The sequence below is a fragment of the Apus apus genome, chromosome 5 (genome assembly GCF_020740795.1).
Source record: "Apus apus isolate bApuApu2 chromosome 5, bApuApu2.pri.cur, whole genome shotgun sequence".
Taxonomy (NCBI): domain Eukaryota; kingdom Metazoa; phylum Chordata; class Aves; order Apodiformes; family Apodidae; genus Apus; species Apus apus.
In genome coordinates, this window is record NC_067286.1 from 19,036,321 (window position 1) to 19,055,011 (window position 18,691).

General features: G+C 46.9%; 1 protein-coding gene across 4 annotated transcripts; it reads left to right on the forward strand.

The window, feature by feature from the left end:
* The first annotated feature begins 3,843 nt into the window (after positions 1-3,843).
* On the forward strand, positions 3,844-17,884 carry RNH1 (ribonuclease/angiogenin inhibitor 1). Of its 4 annotated transcripts, none has more exons than XM_051621714.1 (10): positions 3,844-3,924; positions 6,013-6,118; positions 8,968-9,138; positions 11,984-12,154; positions 12,822-12,992; positions 13,824-13,994; positions 14,490-14,660; positions 15,569-15,739; positions 16,963-17,133; positions 17,541-17,884. In XM_051621714.1, the coding sequence occupies exons 2-10, from the start codon at positions 6,033-6,035 to the stop codon at positions 17,626-17,628; spliced, it is 1,371 nt and encodes a 456-aa protein (XP_051477674.1). In that variant the 5' UTR covers positions 3,844-3,924; positions 6,013-6,032; the 3' UTR covers positions 17,629-17,884. The 4 variants fall into 4 exon arrangements, with proteins under 4 accessions (XP_051477674.1, XP_051477676.1, XP_051477675.1 ...); XM_051621716.1 differs by lacking the exon at positions 3,844-3,924 and adding an exon at positions 5,451-5,482; XM_051621715.1 differs by lacking the exon at positions 3,844-3,924 and adding an exon at positions 5,533-5,636.
* The last annotated feature ends 807 nt before the right edge of the window (positions 17,885-18,691 follow it).

Below are 18,691 nucleotides of genomic sequence, written 5' to 3' on the forward strand. Positions count from 1 at the left end.
TGTGCACATATGTGTGCACTTATGAAACTCAGGCTGAGTATTTGGTTATATTTGCCTAGAAGCCAAAAGCTTGCTCAACCATCTTGCAGCTCCCAGCCACATGCTACCAGCATCTGCCTATTGGCCTCCTTTTTTTGCTTCTGAGGCATCAGATAAACCCCACTATCAGGTTCTCCTCTCTGTCTCTGCAGATGCTTTTTCACCCCAGTGCTTTATCAGCCCACTGGCTCTTCAGGAAGGACCCAAATTTTGCATTTCCTACCTTCAGGAATGACCCAAATTTTGTATTTCCTACTCCTACAAAGCCTTATTTTAAGTATCACACAAGCTGAAGGAGCAAATGGCTTCCAGTAGTGGATCAAGTAGGAGTTAAAACAAAGCTCTCAGTGCAACAAATAGATGTGCTTACAACTTGCTGTTTTGATCACCACTGCTGAATGAGTATAATTAATTTGCTAGTAAGCATTGCATGGTCAAGTTAGCAAAAGATCTGCCACTATCCTGAAAAGATTATTGCCTATAGTTACAACTAAGTATATGCACAGAAGCATCATCAGAGCAGAGAACTGGAAACTGCTAGAACGGGAAAAAGCAAAGCATCAGCTTATGCTAATGACCTTAAGTATCCTTTTGTAAATTTACTCTAGGGTTATGTGTGTAAATTTAGTTTTAAAAGGAAGTAATCTTAAATGCAGAGACACATCTCAACTTCCCCATATCTCAGGATACAAGACCTCCCTTTGCTGGGTCCATGCCAGCTGTGTCCACAAACAGCAGGGGCAAGGCTCTCCCCACCAGGTACAAAGTCAAAGGAGGAGGATGCCCTAAAAAAGGGGGAGATAAATTTGGGTGATCTCAAAAAGAACATGGGAAAACAGTGATAGAGAAGAAGAAAACACAGAGCAGATGTCACCATCAGACTCCTCAGGGAGTCAAACCTGAGTCTGTGCAAATACCCAAAGGGACATGCCTTACATGTCAGGATTCTTCTACTGTTCTCATGGAAATATATGCACATGCATTTTTCATCAGTGTTTGGCTTTCTCAGGCCCAGGTTACACAGTTTCCTCTGGACTTGTGTGTGTCTTGGTGAGTGGGAAAAGCCTGGTCCTGCTTGATGGGGAAAAGGCAATATATTTTTCCCACTATACCTTTTTTGTCCTCAGAGTGAGGGCAGCCAAAGGCGTGAGAGGGAGATAGAAGCTGATACTATCTTGGCATGGCAACCTGGCTTGTAAGTCTAGTTTTTCATCAGCACAGACCAGTGTGTGCTTTGTCCAGGGCAGGAGTTCTACAGAAGGGCCAGGTGACATAAACCACTCTGAAACCTCTAACAAACAAGAGACTTTGTTCTTTAAAGACTCCTGACATGGGCAGCAGAGCAAGAACCAAGAGAAGGGAGATGCCAGCAGGGCTGGATAAGAAATGACACCTTTACTCTCAGACTAAATGACAGACATCTGATTTCAACATACCTGGTTGATATGGGGATGATGCAAACTTCTGCCAGCACTTGCTTACTTCCTAATACTAGTGGTCTTCCTCAGAGCATCACACTAAGTGAGAACAGCAGAGACATCCGTTACCAGCCACAGCACCCCACTCATTCACCTGCCAGGGAGTGTTCTGGCAAGCACTGAAACCAGCAGCTCATGCCAACCCCAAGGCTGTCACCACAGTTCAGCAGGTTTCAGGTCAGACTCAGGGGCACAAGGACTATTCTAGCTACCCCTTTTTGTGGACAACCCAGTCTGTCCTGGGAGGAATAGGGAAGAGGTGCACCCTCTGTCACTCAGCTCCCTTCTAGGCACTAAGGAAGGTGGGCTTTAGCTCATTGACCTCTTCTAGTGATCTGTTACAAGGGTAACTAGGGCAAAAATCTCTAGTGCTGCCCCTGGGATGCAACTAAGGCTGTGCTTCCTAGACTGTGCCACCACCTCCTCTGCTGGCATTGTTGTCCCAAAAGTGAGGTCCTTTACCCGGTGTTCAAGTAGCTGATCCACACACAGAGTCAAGATACTTGCTTTAACACCCAGTTCTGCACAGAAAAGGGAGTAGGGTGGTATTCCACAAAGGAAGCTCAGTTTTCCAAAACGTAAGTGCTACTTTTATATCCAAAAATGTGAGAAAGAACTTGATCTGTAACTTTATTCTATCACACACACGATTGGTCAACTCATCCCTTGCTCCCATTTAAAGTGGCAATGCTCAGGAATTTCACCGCACGTGCTCAGAGAGTGGGGGGCTTGTTAGTGGGGTTCCTCTAGCTTGTGGATGTGAATTTTAGTATGCTAATAGATCATTAATATATTAATACAGTGATTTCAATTACTCAATGTGTTTTTCCCCAGTGGTCAAGGCTGTAACCAAGATAAGCTGTGGGGACTGCTCCTTTCCATCCCTTTCATCTGTCTTGCAGGTGTCCTGCAGGCCTATCTCAAGGCCAGGCTGTTGACTACTTGGGGAGTGTTTTTCTCTAATTGGAATCTGGTTTTGTCTAGTTCTTACTGTTTCACTGTTACCTAGACCTTGTTTTTATTCTGCATGTCCCTTATGTTCTCTTTCATTTGATTTTTTTCCCAAATGTGATTTTTTTCTCCCAGATTTTCCTTATTTCAATGAATTGCTGACATCAACATCAGCAGGAGAGAAAAACAGAGCTGGCTGCCTGCCTTCAGTTCATTTGCAGTTGATTGAAACATTAATCTTCACTCTGTTGAAGATGAGAGGAGAAAGCAAGTTACTTTGGCCTGCAATTAGCACGTGATACGGCTTTAGTGAAGGCAGGGTAATCCTCAAGGAGAGGAAGAGCCAGCAAGAGTTTGGGAAGAGGTGGTATAGGACTAGGGGCCCTGGCTTGCTGACAAGAAGCAGTTTTAGGGAGGCATGACAATTGCTGTTCCCAGGGAACCCTTCCAGCATGTGCAGGGGCAGGAGGCTGTCCATGCCATAGTGTTGTACCAAAGCAGGGTCTTTACCCATTGTATAATAATCCAGTTCGCATACAGCTGAGATACTTGCTTTATTCCACTTCTGACCTGGAAGGAGTGCTAGGTGGTAAATCCACAAAGTTAGCACACCTTAACCATAACACAAGGTTTCTTTTATACACACAAAAAAATTGCAAAAATACCTTATCACTAAGTATACTGATATAATTTGTCTATATTAGTTAACTAGTTCTTTGCTTCCGCTTAAAGTGATAGTGCTGCTACTTTTCACTATGCACACTGAGAGAGTAAGGGGCTTTTGTGAGAAGCGGGTTCTTTCAGCCTAAGGGAGGGTATTTTAATATGTTAGTGAATTAAGGTCACAGTAAACTTAATTAGTCATTGTTTTCTATTATCTATTTTACTTAGTGCTTAAGGCTAAATACATTAGCAGTTAGCATCTTCCATTCGACTCTCCTACACATGAAGATATGCCCAGTAAACACCCCCTTCCGTTGTTCTTTCAGACCTGACTTTTTCGACATCGATAGACCCTGCTGGGGGGTGGGGTTAACCCCCAGATGAGGTGGCAAGGAGGCAGCAATGTGCTCACCATCACTTCCTGTCCAGTCCAGGAATGCAGAAACTATTGGCAAACTCCAGACTTTAACACTGTAGTGCCTCATTTTTGTCTGGATCTTTCAGTGGCAACGACTTCCTCGCTCTGCACTAAACCCTGCTGAGTGGTTATGTGATCAAGAGTAAGAAGTTAAAGCTGCCTCTGTCATCAGCAGGTTTATGTCGGATATTTGCATCACCAGTAAGCCGGGTCCCATGGCCTACAGTGCTGCTCTGTGAGTCCCAGAAAACCTTCCCTGAGACGAAAAAACCCACCACAACCCGTTTCTCCCTCCAGCGGGCACCATGTGAACAACAGCAAAAGTTGCGTCAGTTCCTCCCTCCTTGCTCTCCGCAAAGCGCCGAGAGGAGTGAGGTAAGTATCAGCCCAAAACCTGGGCTCTTCAGTTCCCTAACCTTTCCCTTCTGCTTGCCGAAGCGGAGCTCATAACGTTTTTAGAGCCGTACATTGCAGAGGCTGCTTTGTAGAGAACGGCTGGTTGTGCTTAATTGAACTGTTGTGTGAGTCAGGGGGATAAGGATGGGGTGTTTCTAGGAAGAAGAAATTGGGGAAGAAGCTAGGATTTTGGGGAGAAGGAAGTGAGGTGACTCAGTATGTTGCTTAGGAAGCTGTCTGTACTTCAAGACCGTCCCGTGCTCTGTTTCTTGAAAGTCAGAACGAGCTTTTACTGGGGCTAAAAGTACTGGGAAACGACTGGGAGGCAGGGAGTAGCCGGCAGCCAGATGAAGAAGTGAGTCGAGCCATGACTAATATCTTCCAGCCTGAGCCAGGCGCCCGCACCCTCCTTCCTGTTGCGGGACGGGTGTGTGGCCAAGCTGCCGGTTACTGCGATCAGGTGAGTGCAGTAGTACGGGGCAAGCCCGGGGAGGGCGACAGTCCTCATAGCAGCAAAATTCCGATGCACCCACCCTTCATTGCTCTCACAGCTTCGTTTCAAACAGCTTAGAGGAGAAACCTTTTGCCGGGGAGCTGCAGCTTGTCTGCTTGTCGACGTGTTGCACTAATGAGGGAGATGGAGCAAGAGAGAAAATGTGTCAGATAGGACTGGTGAAAGGTTTGGAGAGGGTGTACATCTGAGGTTCTCCAACCTGGGCCCCATATGCAGCCATCTGGCAAGGGGGAAGTCAGTGAGACCACCGAGGAGTGTCTATTTTTGTTGTCATTCCCAGTTCAAACAGTTCTGACCTCTGCAGGGAAGTATAAGGGGGGTCCTGTCTCCCCAAACGAGATCTCCCACCATGTTGCCTCTCCCCTGGGTGACTTGCTCACATCCCCATCATGCTGTGGGTCCCAGTGTGGGGCAGGGGTCGCCCTCTCAGCCCAGGTGGGACAACTTTCCATTTAATGTCTGATCTTTCATCCCTTGTTACAGGGATTTCCCCCTCGTCTTGTTTCCTGCATAACCGAGTGCTTCTTCTCTGGGGGAGATAGAGATGGATGGGGAAAATGGGAACCAGGGAGGGGGGAAAAGGGAAAGAGAGGAAAAAGAGAAGGAAAAGAGAGATGCAAAGAAATAGGGAGAGATGAGGGAAAGAGGAGAAAAGGAGGGCAGAGGAGTGAAAAAGGAAAAAAATAGGTAAGAGGAAAGGGAGAAGGAGGAAAAGGAGAGAAAAGGGAAGTGTGGAGAGCGCAGGAAAGAGTGAAGCAAGGGAGAAAGAGAAAAGGAAGGAAAAAAAGAGGGAAGAAAGAGGGAAGGGGAAAAGGGAGAAAATGGGGGAAAGGGTGGAAGGGGAAGAGGGAGGGAAAAGAGGAAGAAAAAGGGAGAGAAAGAGGAAAGGGGAAAAGGGGGAAGAATGAGGAAGAAGACGACGGAACTCGACTTCGCTAGGAGCGGGCGGCGGGGCGGGGAGAGGAGGAGCGGGGCGGGCGGAGGGGCGGGGCGGAGCGGGCCGCGGAGACTGCGCGATTGCGGGTAGGCCTAGCGGCGGTAGTAGCTGCAGGATTAGGGGGCTGGGGCGGGGGGAAGGGCGAGTTCCGACGTAAAGCTTTAAATGCGGTGCAAGAAAGGATGTGGAGGAGGAAGCCTTGTGAGCAAAGAGGGTAGCTGCCTGCAGCAGAGTGACGAGGCAAGGAACAGCAACGATGGCTGGCGGGCCCGGAAGGGTGGGACCGAGCCGGTGCTCGGAGATAAGGAACCCGAAGCAGGTTCCCTCTCACCTTGCAGGAAGGTGTAGAGCTTAGCTTTTTTGTCCTGAGAGAGGTGAAACGTAAGTGGTTTCTTGGGTTGTTTTTATTTTGGAGGAGGCCAGGTCCCAGGCAAAACCACTGTGATGCTGCTGGCTTGTACTGGTGCTTGCAGCAGACTGGTATTGGAAAAACACAGCCTGTCCTCTTTGCATGCCATAATTTGTGGTGGAGAGCTGGGGAATTTGAAGAGAATTGTTGCATCTCAGTCAATTAAACAAAGTTTTATTTTTAACTTTTTTTTTTTTTAATTTCCAGATCTTATCTCAACTGTCAAAATGGAGCTTGACATCCAGTGTGAGGAGATGAGCCCATCTAGATGGGCTGAACTTCTGTCCACAATGAAATCATGCAAAACCATCAGGTAGTAACTGGTAGTTGCATATCATCTCTTCTGTGAACTGTTGCATTTCTCTTTGTTGTTTTTCAGCTGCAGAACTGTTGACCTGTAGCTTAGATAAGCATCCATTGGTAAGAAGTAATGCTGCCTTGGCATGTATGGTAATGTGGTTATCTAAACATTTCACCACTGTTTTGGTAATTCTGTCTTTCTCCCTCAAGAGAAGAAAGCTTTCAGCTTATTAGGTTGCACACTCTCCAGGCTGCAGGTCCAATGTTGTCAAGTAACTGTAAATACTCATGCACAAGCCACAGGTCATTAACTTGTTATCTTCACATGGCCTTCAAAAGTACATGCTTTGTGTGTTGGGCAAACCAGTGTGAGGGAACCTTCTCCTGGAGTGTAAGCTGTAGGATAAAGTTCAGAATACTTGCTTCTAAACTCTTCCCTGTCTTCTGGTTAGGAATTCAGACAGGCAGGCATCATCTTTCATGGGCTGTGGAGGATAGGCTGCATCAAGCCAGCAATGACTTGAAAGAAGTCAGACAGGTTGAAGGTGACTTGCTTTTGTTTTGCGAAGGAGCTTTTTGCAGGCAGTCTTCATGGGCCTGACCTTGGCTTTTCAAAGTCATAGAATCTTACAATGTATTGGGTTGGAAGGGACCTCTAAAGGTCATCCAGTCCAACCCCCCTACAATAAGTGGGGACATCTCCAACTAGAACAGATTGCTCAGAGCCCCATCAAGCCTGACCTTGAATGTCCCCAGGGATGGGGCCTTCACCTCTCTAGGCAGCTTGTTCCAGTGAGTCACCACCCTCAAATAACTTTTTCCTAATGTCCAGCCTAAATCTACCCTTTTCTAGCTTAAAACCATTGCTCCTTGTCCTGTCATTACATGCCCTAGTGAATAGGTCTTCCCCAGCCTTCTTATGGGCCCTTTCAGGTATTGGAAGGTCACTATAAGGTACCCCTGGAGACTTTTCTTTAGGCTGAACAACCCCAACTCCCTCAGCCTGTCTGCAGAAGACAGGTGCTCCAGCTCTCAGATCATTTTTGTTGCCCTCCTCTGGACACTCTCCAACAGGTCCACATCCTTCTTGTGTTGGGGGCTCCAGAGCTGCTTGCAGCACTCAAGGTGAGGTCTCATGAGGAGTGAATAGAGGGGCAGAATCAAAGAATGGTTTTGGTTGGAAGGGACCTAGAAGATCATCCAGGTCCAACCCCCCTGCAAGGGCAGGGGCACTTTCCACTAGACCAGGTTGCAGAAAGCCCTGTCCAACCTGACCTTGAACACCTCCACAGAGGGGACATCACCTCTCTTCGATCTGCTGACCACACTTCTTTTGATAACACCCAGGATGTGGTTGGCCTTCTGGGCTGCAGTTGCACATTGGTGGCTCGTGTCCAGCTTTTCAAACACTAGTACCCTCAGGTTTTTTTCCACAGGCTGCTCTCTAGCACATCTTCCCCCAGCCTGTATTGATTGCCCCAGCCCAGATGCAGGACCCTGCACTTGGCCTTGTTGAACCTCATGAGGCTCATCTGGGCCCACTTCTCCAGCTTGTCCAGGTCCCTCTGGATGGCATCCTGTCCCTCTGGGGTATCGAACTCACCACCCAGCTTGGTGTCATTGGCAGATTTGCTGAGGGTGCTCTCAATGCTACTGTCAATATCATTAATGAAGATATTAAACAGTACTGGTCCCATTAGAGACCCCTGAGGGATACCACTTGTCACCATTTTCCACCTGGGCATTGAGCCATTGACCACTACTCTCTGGATGGGACCATCCAGTCAATTCCTTATCCACTGAACAGTCCACCCATCAAACCTATATCTCTCCAACTTAGAGAAAAGGATGTTGTGGAGGACTATGTCAAAGGCCTTGCAGAAGTCCAGATAGAAGACATCCATCAAGCTGCCTTGGATGTCAGAAGGCAGTGGGGTGGCTGGCTCCTGGGCAGAGACTGTGCTGCTCAAGATGTAGTGAATGAGAATGGCTGTGGCAGGGATTGGTAATCAGTATTGAACATGATCCCGTTGGGAGCTAGCTGTTCTTGCCAGACACAGAAAAGGAGAAGCCTACTAGAGTCTCACTTTTTCGTAGTATTGTCTAAGGAGAAATAACCAGGCAAGTTTTGGCAGTCCTGGGTGTGGCAGTGCCTGGAGCTGTAGGGGTTCTTCATGGCACTTTCTTTTTTTGCCCCGTGTCTTTTCTGCCTTCCTGTACACCTCCCTACCTCTCCTGAACTCCCAATCCTTTCATTATCTCTCCTTCCAATTTAGCTCCTCCCATCAATTTAGCAACAAGTAGAAAAACTCTGATGTCCAGTGGGAGAAGCCACTGCTACACTGCAAACTCACAGTACTGAGAGTCATGCTGGAGAGAAATGGTGCAGACTGGCATGACTCACCTACATGAGACCAAACTGCTGATGAGTGTCTCATCAGGGTGGCTGAAGACCCAGCCTGGCTTGTCTTAGTGTAGAATTAAATTGAAAGCCTATGAGCTTGCCTCTGGTTAGATGTGGCTTCAGACACCAGGCAGTTTGTTGCTATCAATGTTTAAATGAAGATGAATCCTCCAGCTGAAGGCCTGCTGGGGGCATGGCTTGACTCATGTGCCCTCTTTTGCACATCACAAAGGAGGTCTGTGGCTTAAGGATCTGCCATCCAGCCCTTCTTGTACTGCAGCCATGGAGAGAGAACATGTCTTGGTTTGTGGATTACCCAACAGGTCACCCATGTACTTATGGAGGTGTCCCAGGGCTGCAGAGGACTAAATCATCCACTTTGCTTTCACAGGAAATACTCCAGCCAGGGAGAACAGTATAACCCTGAAGACTAAAGTGCTCCTTCTCTCCTCTTTCAGGCTGGATGACTGCAATCTCTCCAGCAGTAACTGCAAGGATCTCTCCTCTATCATCAATACAAATCCATTCCTCACAGGCCTGAAGCTGAACAACAATGAGCTGGGAGATGCAGGCATTGAATACCTGTGTAAAGGATTGCTGATGCCAACCTGTAGCCTACAGAAGTTATGGTAAAGCCCTGTTGATCATCTTGCTTGCAGTCTGCTGCAGGTGAAGTCAAGAGGCAAATCAGTATGTGATGGCAGTAAAGAGCCACGGCAGTGCATCTCAGCAGTTACCTAGATCAGATCGCTGGTGTTGCAAGCCAGTACTGGGGGGCTACCAGCTGTCAGGATACTTTTGCGACTCCCCCTCCCGATGTGGAGGGGTTTTTGAATAAGACCGAGGGTCACACATGGCACTCGCCTCTCACGGAGGAATGGCCACCGGGGGCCATATTTCAGGGTGGTAGTTAGAAAGCACCCCCCCCCCCCACGCTCAGAAATTGTCTCTAATACCAAGGTTTACTCCACAAACTAATCAGTTTATTAAGGGTTAACACAAACTGAGGGATGATGTTTAGGGAAAATGCAAATCTGAATGGCTACCCGGGATATAAATATGTATATAGTGAGAAAGTGTCCTTTAGGGAGGCAATGCAAAAGGTCTGTGCTTTTAAGGGAGAGCGTTAAGGACCAAAGGGAGGAGGGAAGGAAACCCGACATCAGTCCTCTTTAAGAGGTCGCGCTGTGTGTGCGAGTATGAGGAAAGGAGTGAGTGTGTGTGTGTGATGCTCCATTCCCAGCAGCAGCGTTGGTCAGTGGCCCCGTCTCGGAAGGCAGGGCGGCAGCCCATGGTGTCGGAGGGGCAGCCTCTCGGCAGCGGATGCAGCGCCCGTTGGTTTCCCCTCAACTGGCAGCAACACGGGGAGGGGGCTCCGGCCCTGACCCCAGGGCTCGGGACCCCGGCACGCTCGGCGCTGAGGCTCAGGCTGGACCCGGGGCAGGCAGGCAGGGTCCCAGCACCAGTGTCCGCAGCAGGGGGGTGTCCCACGCAGAAAGCGTCCGAACGGGCCTCAGGGAGGAGGGAAGGGCCCACCTGCTGCCCTCGCCGCCTTTAATACCCCCGGGACCCACCTGTCCCCTCAGTGTCACTGCCCAGAGCCAATGAGCGTCCTTGAGCCCCAAGTTAGGGCAGTGACTACCAGTGGCACAGGATGACTTGTCGCCCATCCTTTCTGTCCCAGACCACATCTGTTGTTTTGGGTTCAGTTGTCCTTGAGAAGCAAGTCTGTTTTAGTCCGTTAGCTGGGGATAATCAGGAGAGGCCTTCGCTGGCTTAAAAGACATTTTGTTTAGACTGATGTGGGGAAGAAAAGAACAGTTTCCCACAGCTGGAAAACTCCAAGGGTTTTTATCAAAATATTTATCAAAGTATTATACTTATTGGAAGATTCCAGATCAGCAGTCTGTGTTCCAGCACTGAGGGAAAGACAGGTAGGGTTTTTCCAGCCAAGCAAAGGCTTTCTGGAGACTTTCTTTAGAAGAGGTAGCAGATATTCCCCTGGCCTAGGCAATTGGATTATCTGTTTAGGCCAGTTTAAACAAAAGGATGACCATGGAAGGCCCTACTCTGTCATTAGCACATACCTGACATTTTCACAAATGCATTCTTCAGAGAGCTCTTGTGACAGTTACGAGCACAGCGTTTAGTGTCTGGTCCAGTTTGCTCACTCCTTTCTCTAGAAGCCAAGCATAAGAGTGTTCTCGTGAGCCTTGATGTTTCAAGAGCTGTGAGGCTTTCTGCACTCTACCAGACTGGCTCTGCTTCAAGCGTTGTCTTCTCAGTTGGGCAGGGCCAGCTCAGTTCAAGACAGCAGGTTTTGCAGGGGCATCAGCACCACATTATAGCATTACTAGGTTTCCCTCAGCAACCATGGTACAGAAGCTTTAGTCAAAGCCAGTGGCTGCTGCTCCTGCTCCTACCAGTGACCCTCAAAAAGATGCTACCTCTTCTGTCCAGCATCTCTTCTGCAGGGTGCTGGAGTCCTCCAGCTCCAGAGGTGTGTCATGAAGATCCTAGCCTCTACCTTGTAAAAATAAATTGCCTTTTAGATCAGGTGTGCCTGCTTCAAAGTCCCTGTGCCCCCTGCTATGAGGACTCACTGACAAATAGAGGGAAAGCTGACTGTGAAGCTAATCAAGCTGCAGCTCTCTGATGGGTCTTCAAGAAATTAACTGTGGTACTCTGCTGGGAAACTACCACAAGTAATTTTTCAGAGAGTTTTTTCTATGCTTCAGACTGTTACATATGCTCAAGTAACAGCTTGGATTAGGCTGTTTCAGTACTGCAGAAACATAATTGTCCATTTTTGGGAGTTTGGTAAGGTGCCTTAGAGAATAAAAGAGCGACCAAACCTAAGTCAAACTTTGTACCACCATACACAACTCCTCTGTTGCCAGAAAGTCTTGTCTGATAGCTCCCAACACCCCATAGCAATAACAGTACAGTTCCTGTGCTGCTTCTCCTGGCCCGAGTGCTGAAGGATCACCTTCATAGATCTTTCTTGTAGTATACCATTAAACTTCGAAGTAATATCCAGGGATTTAAGACAAGTTGAATGACAGTTTTTACTTTTAGCTATGCTGGATCACATTCCTAAAGGGGACAAGAAATTATTGCTTTGTCTCTGGGACAAGACTCATATGACTAGAACACTTCTATAAAGCAGTTGCAGTGATACTTAATGTAGGGTGGATCCTTCTTCTGATAGTGATCCTATATGAGTTATTGCACTGAAGGAAGTCTGGGAGCTATTGTCTGTGCTACAGGTGTAATACTAGCTGATAAAATATTTTTACACATCTGTGAAATAGCAGTTCTAACCTGGACATACTGCTTTCTAGAGGGTTCTGCACTGTCGATATCATGTCAGTATCCTTTCCAAGCTCAAATATCAGCAGGTGCACTTCTCTGAGAAGAATCTCTGTAATTCTGGGGGTGCGTGTCCTCACCCCAGTTGTCTCTCTCCTTTAGGCTGCAAAACTGCAACCTGACAAGTGCCAGCTGTGAGACACTCTGCTCTGTCCTCAGTGTACAGCCGTCCTTGACAGAGCTGCATGTAGGTGATAACAAACTTGGAACTGCTGGAGTGAAGATGCTGTGTCAAGGGATGATGAACCCCAACTGTAAGCTGCAGAAGCTGCAGTAAGTAGTCACTGGGTTTTTTGCCATCAGACAGGTCATGCTTGTTTTTTCCCATGAGCTAAGCAGGAGTTTCTTGCCAGATGTGGATTTCTTTCTGTTTTATCTGAAATTGTGTTATGCTTATTCATGCTGGTAGGGTCTCATGGGTTTGTAAGAGCTGGGTGTCTGTTCCCATAGGCTTTGTTTAGCCTTTCTGGCAGTGGCGACTGCTAATGCAGGACCTCTCAGATGCCCGGAGGAGGTCCAATTCTGCTGCACTTGGTCCTTGTTTTATAATTGAGTGGAACTCAGGTCTATTCACAGCCCTGAGCTTCTCCTAGGAAGGCTTGGTGATGAGGCTGTGTGGTGTACTGCAATGCAAAATTCAGTCATATATTCCAAAGCAGCCTGTGCATTGGTTTAATTGAAGGCTGGTGTAAAAATGGGGTGGGAATTAGACTTGCTAGGGTCCCCTGGGATCTAGTTTAAGAATTATTGCTTCCTGAAATAGGCAGGAGATGCTGTTAATAGCTCTTACCATTATCTCTCTTTTCATACGTTGCCTGGTCTCAACTCATGTTCGTGTGTTTTTTGCCCTGCCTAACACATTTTGCCTAGCTGATGTCTTGCAGGTAGCAGGACATGGTGAAGACAGTTGTTTTTCCCCTGGACTACTTCTTTCTCGCAGGCTGGAGTATTGTGAACTCACAGCTGATGTTGTGGAAGCTCTCAATGCTGCTCTGCAAAGCAAGCCCACCATGAAGGAGCTGAGTCTGAGTAACAACACGCTGGGAGATACAGCTGTAAAGCAGCTGTGCCGGGCACTGGTGGAGGCAAGCTGCAACCTAGAGTTACTACAGTAAGGAAGAGCTGGTCATGTCTAACTGGAAGTAGTCCTGTTGCTAGTCATACTATCCATAAAACAGGAAAAATTATTGTCACAAATGCTTGAAATTTAGGCCATTTTTTTTGCTCAGATTTTTGTAACTGGAAACTAAATATGTGTGAGGCTTTCAGTTTTGGGGGGTTTGAACCTTATTTTTAGCATGTGATTCTGAGCTCACTATTGGACCTGTTGGTACAGTGTGGTTATGTATCCCAGGTTAAAACTGCAATTACAAGGTCTGACTGTGCACCAGTATCTGAGAGCAGAGGAACAATTGCCCTTAGTCACTCTAGTTCTTACCCCTGAATTATGAGCCATCCTGAGTGTATTTATTCAGAACCCTCTTTTGCTTCAAAACATAGATACTGAATTTGACCTTGTATTTGGGGTAAAGCCCCTGAAGGGGTTTAGTGGAGAAGCACAATTCAATTTATCTTGCATCTGTGCAAGTTGGGGTTGAATGCCAGGGACTTGCTGTGTGATACAGGCAAAGGTTCCTCTTAAAAAGGACAGTCAATATGAAGGGGGAGTTTGACAAGGACATTCCGTGCATTAATGGATGTGAATGGCTGGGTCAAAGTAAAAGTGCCCTGCAACCTTGTGGAGTGTGGCAGCAATGTGTTGCCTCACCCAGAGCCTGACTAGGATATCTGTATCATCTGAGCCTTGCAGGGTCCAGCTGAGCTGCGCTAATTTGCAGCAAGGAACCAGCTCATAGCCCCTTCTCAGTCTGAATTGGGGGTGCTGGGGTGTGTCTAACCCAGCAGACCTGGAGCAACAACTCCAGCTGTGCTTTTTCCTCAGCCTGGAGAACTGTGGCATAACCAGCGATAGCTGCTGGGAGATCAGCACTCTTCTCAGTAACAAGTCATCACTGATAGATCTCTCTGTGGGGGATAACAAGATCGGAGATTCTGGTCTGGCTCTGCTGTGCCAAGGACTGATGCATACTAACTGCAGAATCCAGAAGCTCTGGTAAGGGCAGGCAGAGGTTATGTAAGTCCTTCTTGCAGCTCTCTGCTTTGTGCTGGTGGTTTGGTCCTGTGTGGAAAATTTGTCAGTTACATCCCCTAGTGAAACACGAGTGCCTCTGCTGCCAATTTGTTCCTTCTCAAAACTGGGTGGAGCACAGCATAAACGAGCAGAGCTGCACTGAGATCACTTGGATCAAATTCTGGGCAGAGGGTGAATGGAAATCTGTGTTGCCATTGTCTTGGCTTCATGTTGATTTATCTGTGTACTAGAATTGTATGTTCGTGTTTCTTTGTATTACAAAGAGCTTTTGGTGCAAATGATGGAAAGTAAGGAGAAAGCTGTGTGCTATGATGAATGGGTAACCATTAATGGGTTTTGCAAAGGATAGAAGAAAATGAGATGATGTAAACAGAAAATCAGAAGACTAAAATATGACTCTGTTTTCTAATTTAAGTCGTTCTTGAGGGGAAAATAGTATTCTGTTCTTCCCTGCAGGTTATGGGACTGTGATCTCACAAGTGCTAGCTGTAAGAATCTCTCCAGACTCATCAGTACAAAAGAGAGCCTCACAGAGATAAGTCTGATAGACAACAGCCTGAAAGACTCAGGGATGGAAATGCTGTGTCAGGCACTCAAGGATCCCAAATCTAAACTCCAGGAGCTATGGTAAGCTGCTGTAAAGCTTCACATATCCATTGCCTTCTTCAAAGACCTCACTGAAGAAAGATGTAGGTGAAGCAGTGCCCATCAGATAGGCCCCAGATGCAGTGGTTCCAAGAACAACTCCTGATAGTTGTTACCTAAAAGATTCAGACTTAGAGAGATAAAGAAATTTGTATTTCTAAAGTTATAGACACTTTGAAGATCAGCCCCATAGTAATCCTGTTATAAACAACAGGAGACTAAGCTTACAGAGCTTTTGGCTAATATATTTTATCATGCAACAAATGGCAGCTAAGAGACGTTTGAAAGGCCTCCTGTAATAGCAAAACAAGTGCTGTGATAGGGTATCTCAGATTCTCCGCTGGATCCAAGCTCTGTCACTGATAAGCCAAAGGAAGGCTCTAATGATATAAACCATTCTCAGCATCCTATCTGCTGAGAGTGTTACCTCTTATGCTAGGATGGTCTGTTACCATGTGGCCAGGAGACGAAAATTGTTCCTTCACATAGAACTTGCAAGTTCAAGCAGCACTTGAACTTTCCTACATTGCAAGTTCATTTCCTGCCCCCTGCTGGGTTCTTCCCCTGCCCTGGTGGCTTGGGAGTTCATGAGGAGCTTCTGGAGTGCACGGTGGAGCTGAGAGTGACTGTGAGAGCAGCATGCTTCATCACTGATCATTCCTGTGCTTTACGGGCAGATGTCTTTCCTAAGTGAAAGAGACAGACATCCCAAATGTAAAGAGTGGGAGAAGTGCTGCATAGAAAGGACTGAGCAGATGGGGTATTGCTAGGAGTACGGTTGTTACATGTTCCCACTGTCCAGGCTCCTGTGAAGCAAATGTGAAGAAGTGAAAGCTGCCTGATGCTCTCTAGATTCCTCATCTAGATCTCATGTCACTTTTCCTTTGCAGGATTAGGGAGTGTGGACTCACAACTGCTTGCTGCAAGGCTGTCAGTTCTGCTCTCAGTGTGAACAAGCACTTGAAAATACTGCATATGGGTGAGAACAAGTTGGGAGATGAAGGCGTTGAACTCATGTGTGAAGGGCTACTGCATCCCAACTGCAACATCCAGTCCCTATGGTAAGATGCACCCTGAGAAGTCTTCTCTCTTGCTGTATTACCCTTCAAAGAAAGACATGCAGAGAGAAGAAGAAAGAAATAGGTGGTAGCATGGTATTTTTTTTGCTCACCTGAAACAATTCACACCACAAACTGTTACTTAACTAGTCCACTAAAAAGTCTGAGGAAGCCACAAGTGCTTCCATGTATCCTGTCACTCATGGTCTCTTGCAAGTACAAGCTGTACACCCATGTGCTGGTGCATTCCTGGCTGTCCAACGGTTCTCTCCCAGGTACAGAATGGAAAGTTCACAATGCAGTGTACCTTCAGGATCTAAAGAAAATTGTGGGGAGGCTGAAGAGATCTTGATTTGTTTTGTGAGCAGCTCACTGTAGTCCTTCCCATGTGCTTCTCTGAACTCACTCACAGGGCCTCTCTCAGGTGGGACACTGAGATAGAGTAACTGCTCGTCCAGGTCTGGTGTGTTAATTCCCATGCTTGCCAGTCACAAAGCCTGATTGGATTCATCAGTTGCCTTCTGCTTCCCATAGTCTCTGTGAGTGCCAGCACAAGAGCTGGTCCATCCTCACCAGTAGGAGCTGGAGGCCAGCTGGGCCATCACCTCCCGTCCTGTGGTGGGACTTGCCTTTGCCATCTGCCTGTTCCCTTCCCAGTTGGGCACCAGGCTCATTTGTGGCTGTGGCCTGTATGATGCTTGGGGCTCTGTGCTTGTCTCCTCCACACCATCTGAGAGAAGCTGGAGCTGTGCTCTAGTGCCTGAGACTCACAGTGAGTGAGTTAAGCATCAGTAAAACTTGAAGTCTCTGCCCAGAAAGATAAGTTTCTTGGCCATTTAAAGCCACTTGGTTCCCAGCTAAGAGGCCATGGTTGCCCTTTCTAGAGAGATGGTTGCAAATCTGAAGTGAGAAACTTTTAGAGGTGATTTATGATAAGTTTAAACCAAATATGAGATTATGCATTATGTTGAAGTTGCTAACATCTTCTTGAGGTTCTTTCTTCCCCTGTACCCACATACCATTAAGCTTTAGGGAGGACTTTTAGGTGTTCAGCAGCCAGAATGAGGATGGCAGTCTCTATGGGAAGACCATGGACCAAGTTCGGCTGACAGCATGCCAACTTAATGGGGATCTCTGGTCTGTGCCTGCTGCCTGAGTGTGGGCTGGTCTCTGGAGCCATATTTCACTGCACTGGCCTTTCCCTCGTCTCCATCCTCTCCATGCAGGCTGGGTAACTGCGATCTCACAGCAGCCTGCTGTGCAACCATTGCCACCGTCATGGCTACCAAGCAGTGCCTTACTGAACTGGACCTGAGCTACAACTCTCTGGAAGATGAAGGCATCAGGAAGATCTGCGAAGCCTTGAGGAGTCCCAGCTGCAATGTGCAGCAGTTAATGTGAGAGATGTTTGTGGTTCTGCTTGTGTTCCCCCTGGCAGGTGGTGAGCTTCAGTGAGCTGGGGGGCTGTGGGGAGGGGGCACTGGCGATCTGGGAATTGCACCTGAGGGCTATTAGTGACCCAGGGTTAAATGTCATTTGCATGTTGCAAAGCAGTCCTCCTCCCTCCAAATGACATGACCGCAGTACCTTGCTCTGGTTTGGTCCGTGAGGCCAAGAAAAGGAGAGGGTCGTGCTGGGGAGGGAGCAATGCTGTAAGGCATATTTCTGGCTGTTGGACCAGACTCCAACCTATACAAGGCCCTTCATGTTATATGATCTTCTCATACCTGCCATTTGTGCATCTTTTTCTTTCCTTAATGGGAGGATGCTCACTAAACCAGCTTGCCTTTTTGTTTGGATATAGTTTATATGACATTTTCTGGAGTTCTGAAGTGGATGATGAACTGAGAGCCCTGGAAGAGTCCAAGCCTGAAGTGAAGATCATTTCATGAGCATGATCATACCTGCAGAGCAATGTCAAAGCAACATCCTCTTCTTAATCTGGACTTTTTCATACATAAAGCTAATTAACTTAACGGAGAATTCACTTGTACAAAAAATATATGTGGCTTCTCTGAGTCAGTGTTCAGGGATCAATTTTCTGTACATCTCTGGATGTACTAACTCTGAGACTCATGAAAGCATTGTATATTTTCACTGCAACATTTACAGTCCTAGAAATAAACAATTACTGGGCATCTCCTAGAAGTGAGTCTTTACTCTTTAGGAGCTCTTTAATCCTATAATGGCTTCTGATGCATTAGTCAGGCTTTAAAGAGACGTCCTTTCAAAAGGCAGAAGGAGAACTACCTACTGTATCACTGGGTGGTGCCAGGTCTCAGGGAAGGCTCTCCAAAAAACCAAATGTTTTTAATGGAAAAATGGAACTCTCCGCTGCCTTTCCCTATAAGAGTTTTTGGAAAATCAGTGCTGGGCAAGGCACTAGAGAAGAAAGAATTGAGCAGCTGTGTAACTTCAAAATTGATGTCCCTTGAAAACTGATTCTCCTACAAACAAAAGATGCGATACACATTTCTGCTAGTATGGGAAGTGATTAAATGGTTGGGTATGTTTGCTCTAGCAAGAGTGATTCTACAGAAGCTTTATCAAAGTCTGTTTGCAAATATTTAATTTACTCACTTTTCTACTTACTAAAAGAAAAATAAGTTACATCTGTATATTTGCCCTTTAAGACCAACCTATCACTTCTAAACTACGATACTACTATTACCTTGGTTAACACGTCAGGAGAGGATCTTAGTCAAAGCCTTAGGTAGACAGCAAGCCTAGAAGACCTTCCCCTGGTTTCAGGGTTCACTGACTGGATTTTTTTGCCTAATCCATGTTTTAGTAAACCTTGTTCCAAGGGAAAATGCAGGTGTTGTACACCTAAAACAAAAAATAATTAATGGAGCTTTAAAAATGTAGGAGACAAACCTGGTATTGTCTAGGGGTGGTCTTGCAGGAGGAGTGCCAAAAAAAATGCTGCTCCCCAACATCTCTCTTCCTAGAGCA

What these genes read in the sequence shown, in the direction of transcription:
- RNH1 (XM_051621714.1), top strand. Translation starts at nt 6,033, where the DNA reads ATGGAGCTTGACATCCAGTGTGAGGAGATGAGCCCATCTAGATGGGCT. An exon ending in TGCAGAATCCAGAAGCTCTG is followed by an intron (nt 13,995 to 14,489) that starts GTAAGGGCAGGC and finishes TCTTCCCTGCAG; the next exon opens with GTTATGGGACTGTGATCTCA. An exon ending in TCTAAACTCCAGGAGCTATG is followed by an intron (nt 14,661 to 15,568) that starts GTAAGCTGCTGT and finishes TTTCCTTTGCAG; the next exon opens with GATTAGGGAGTGTGGACTCA.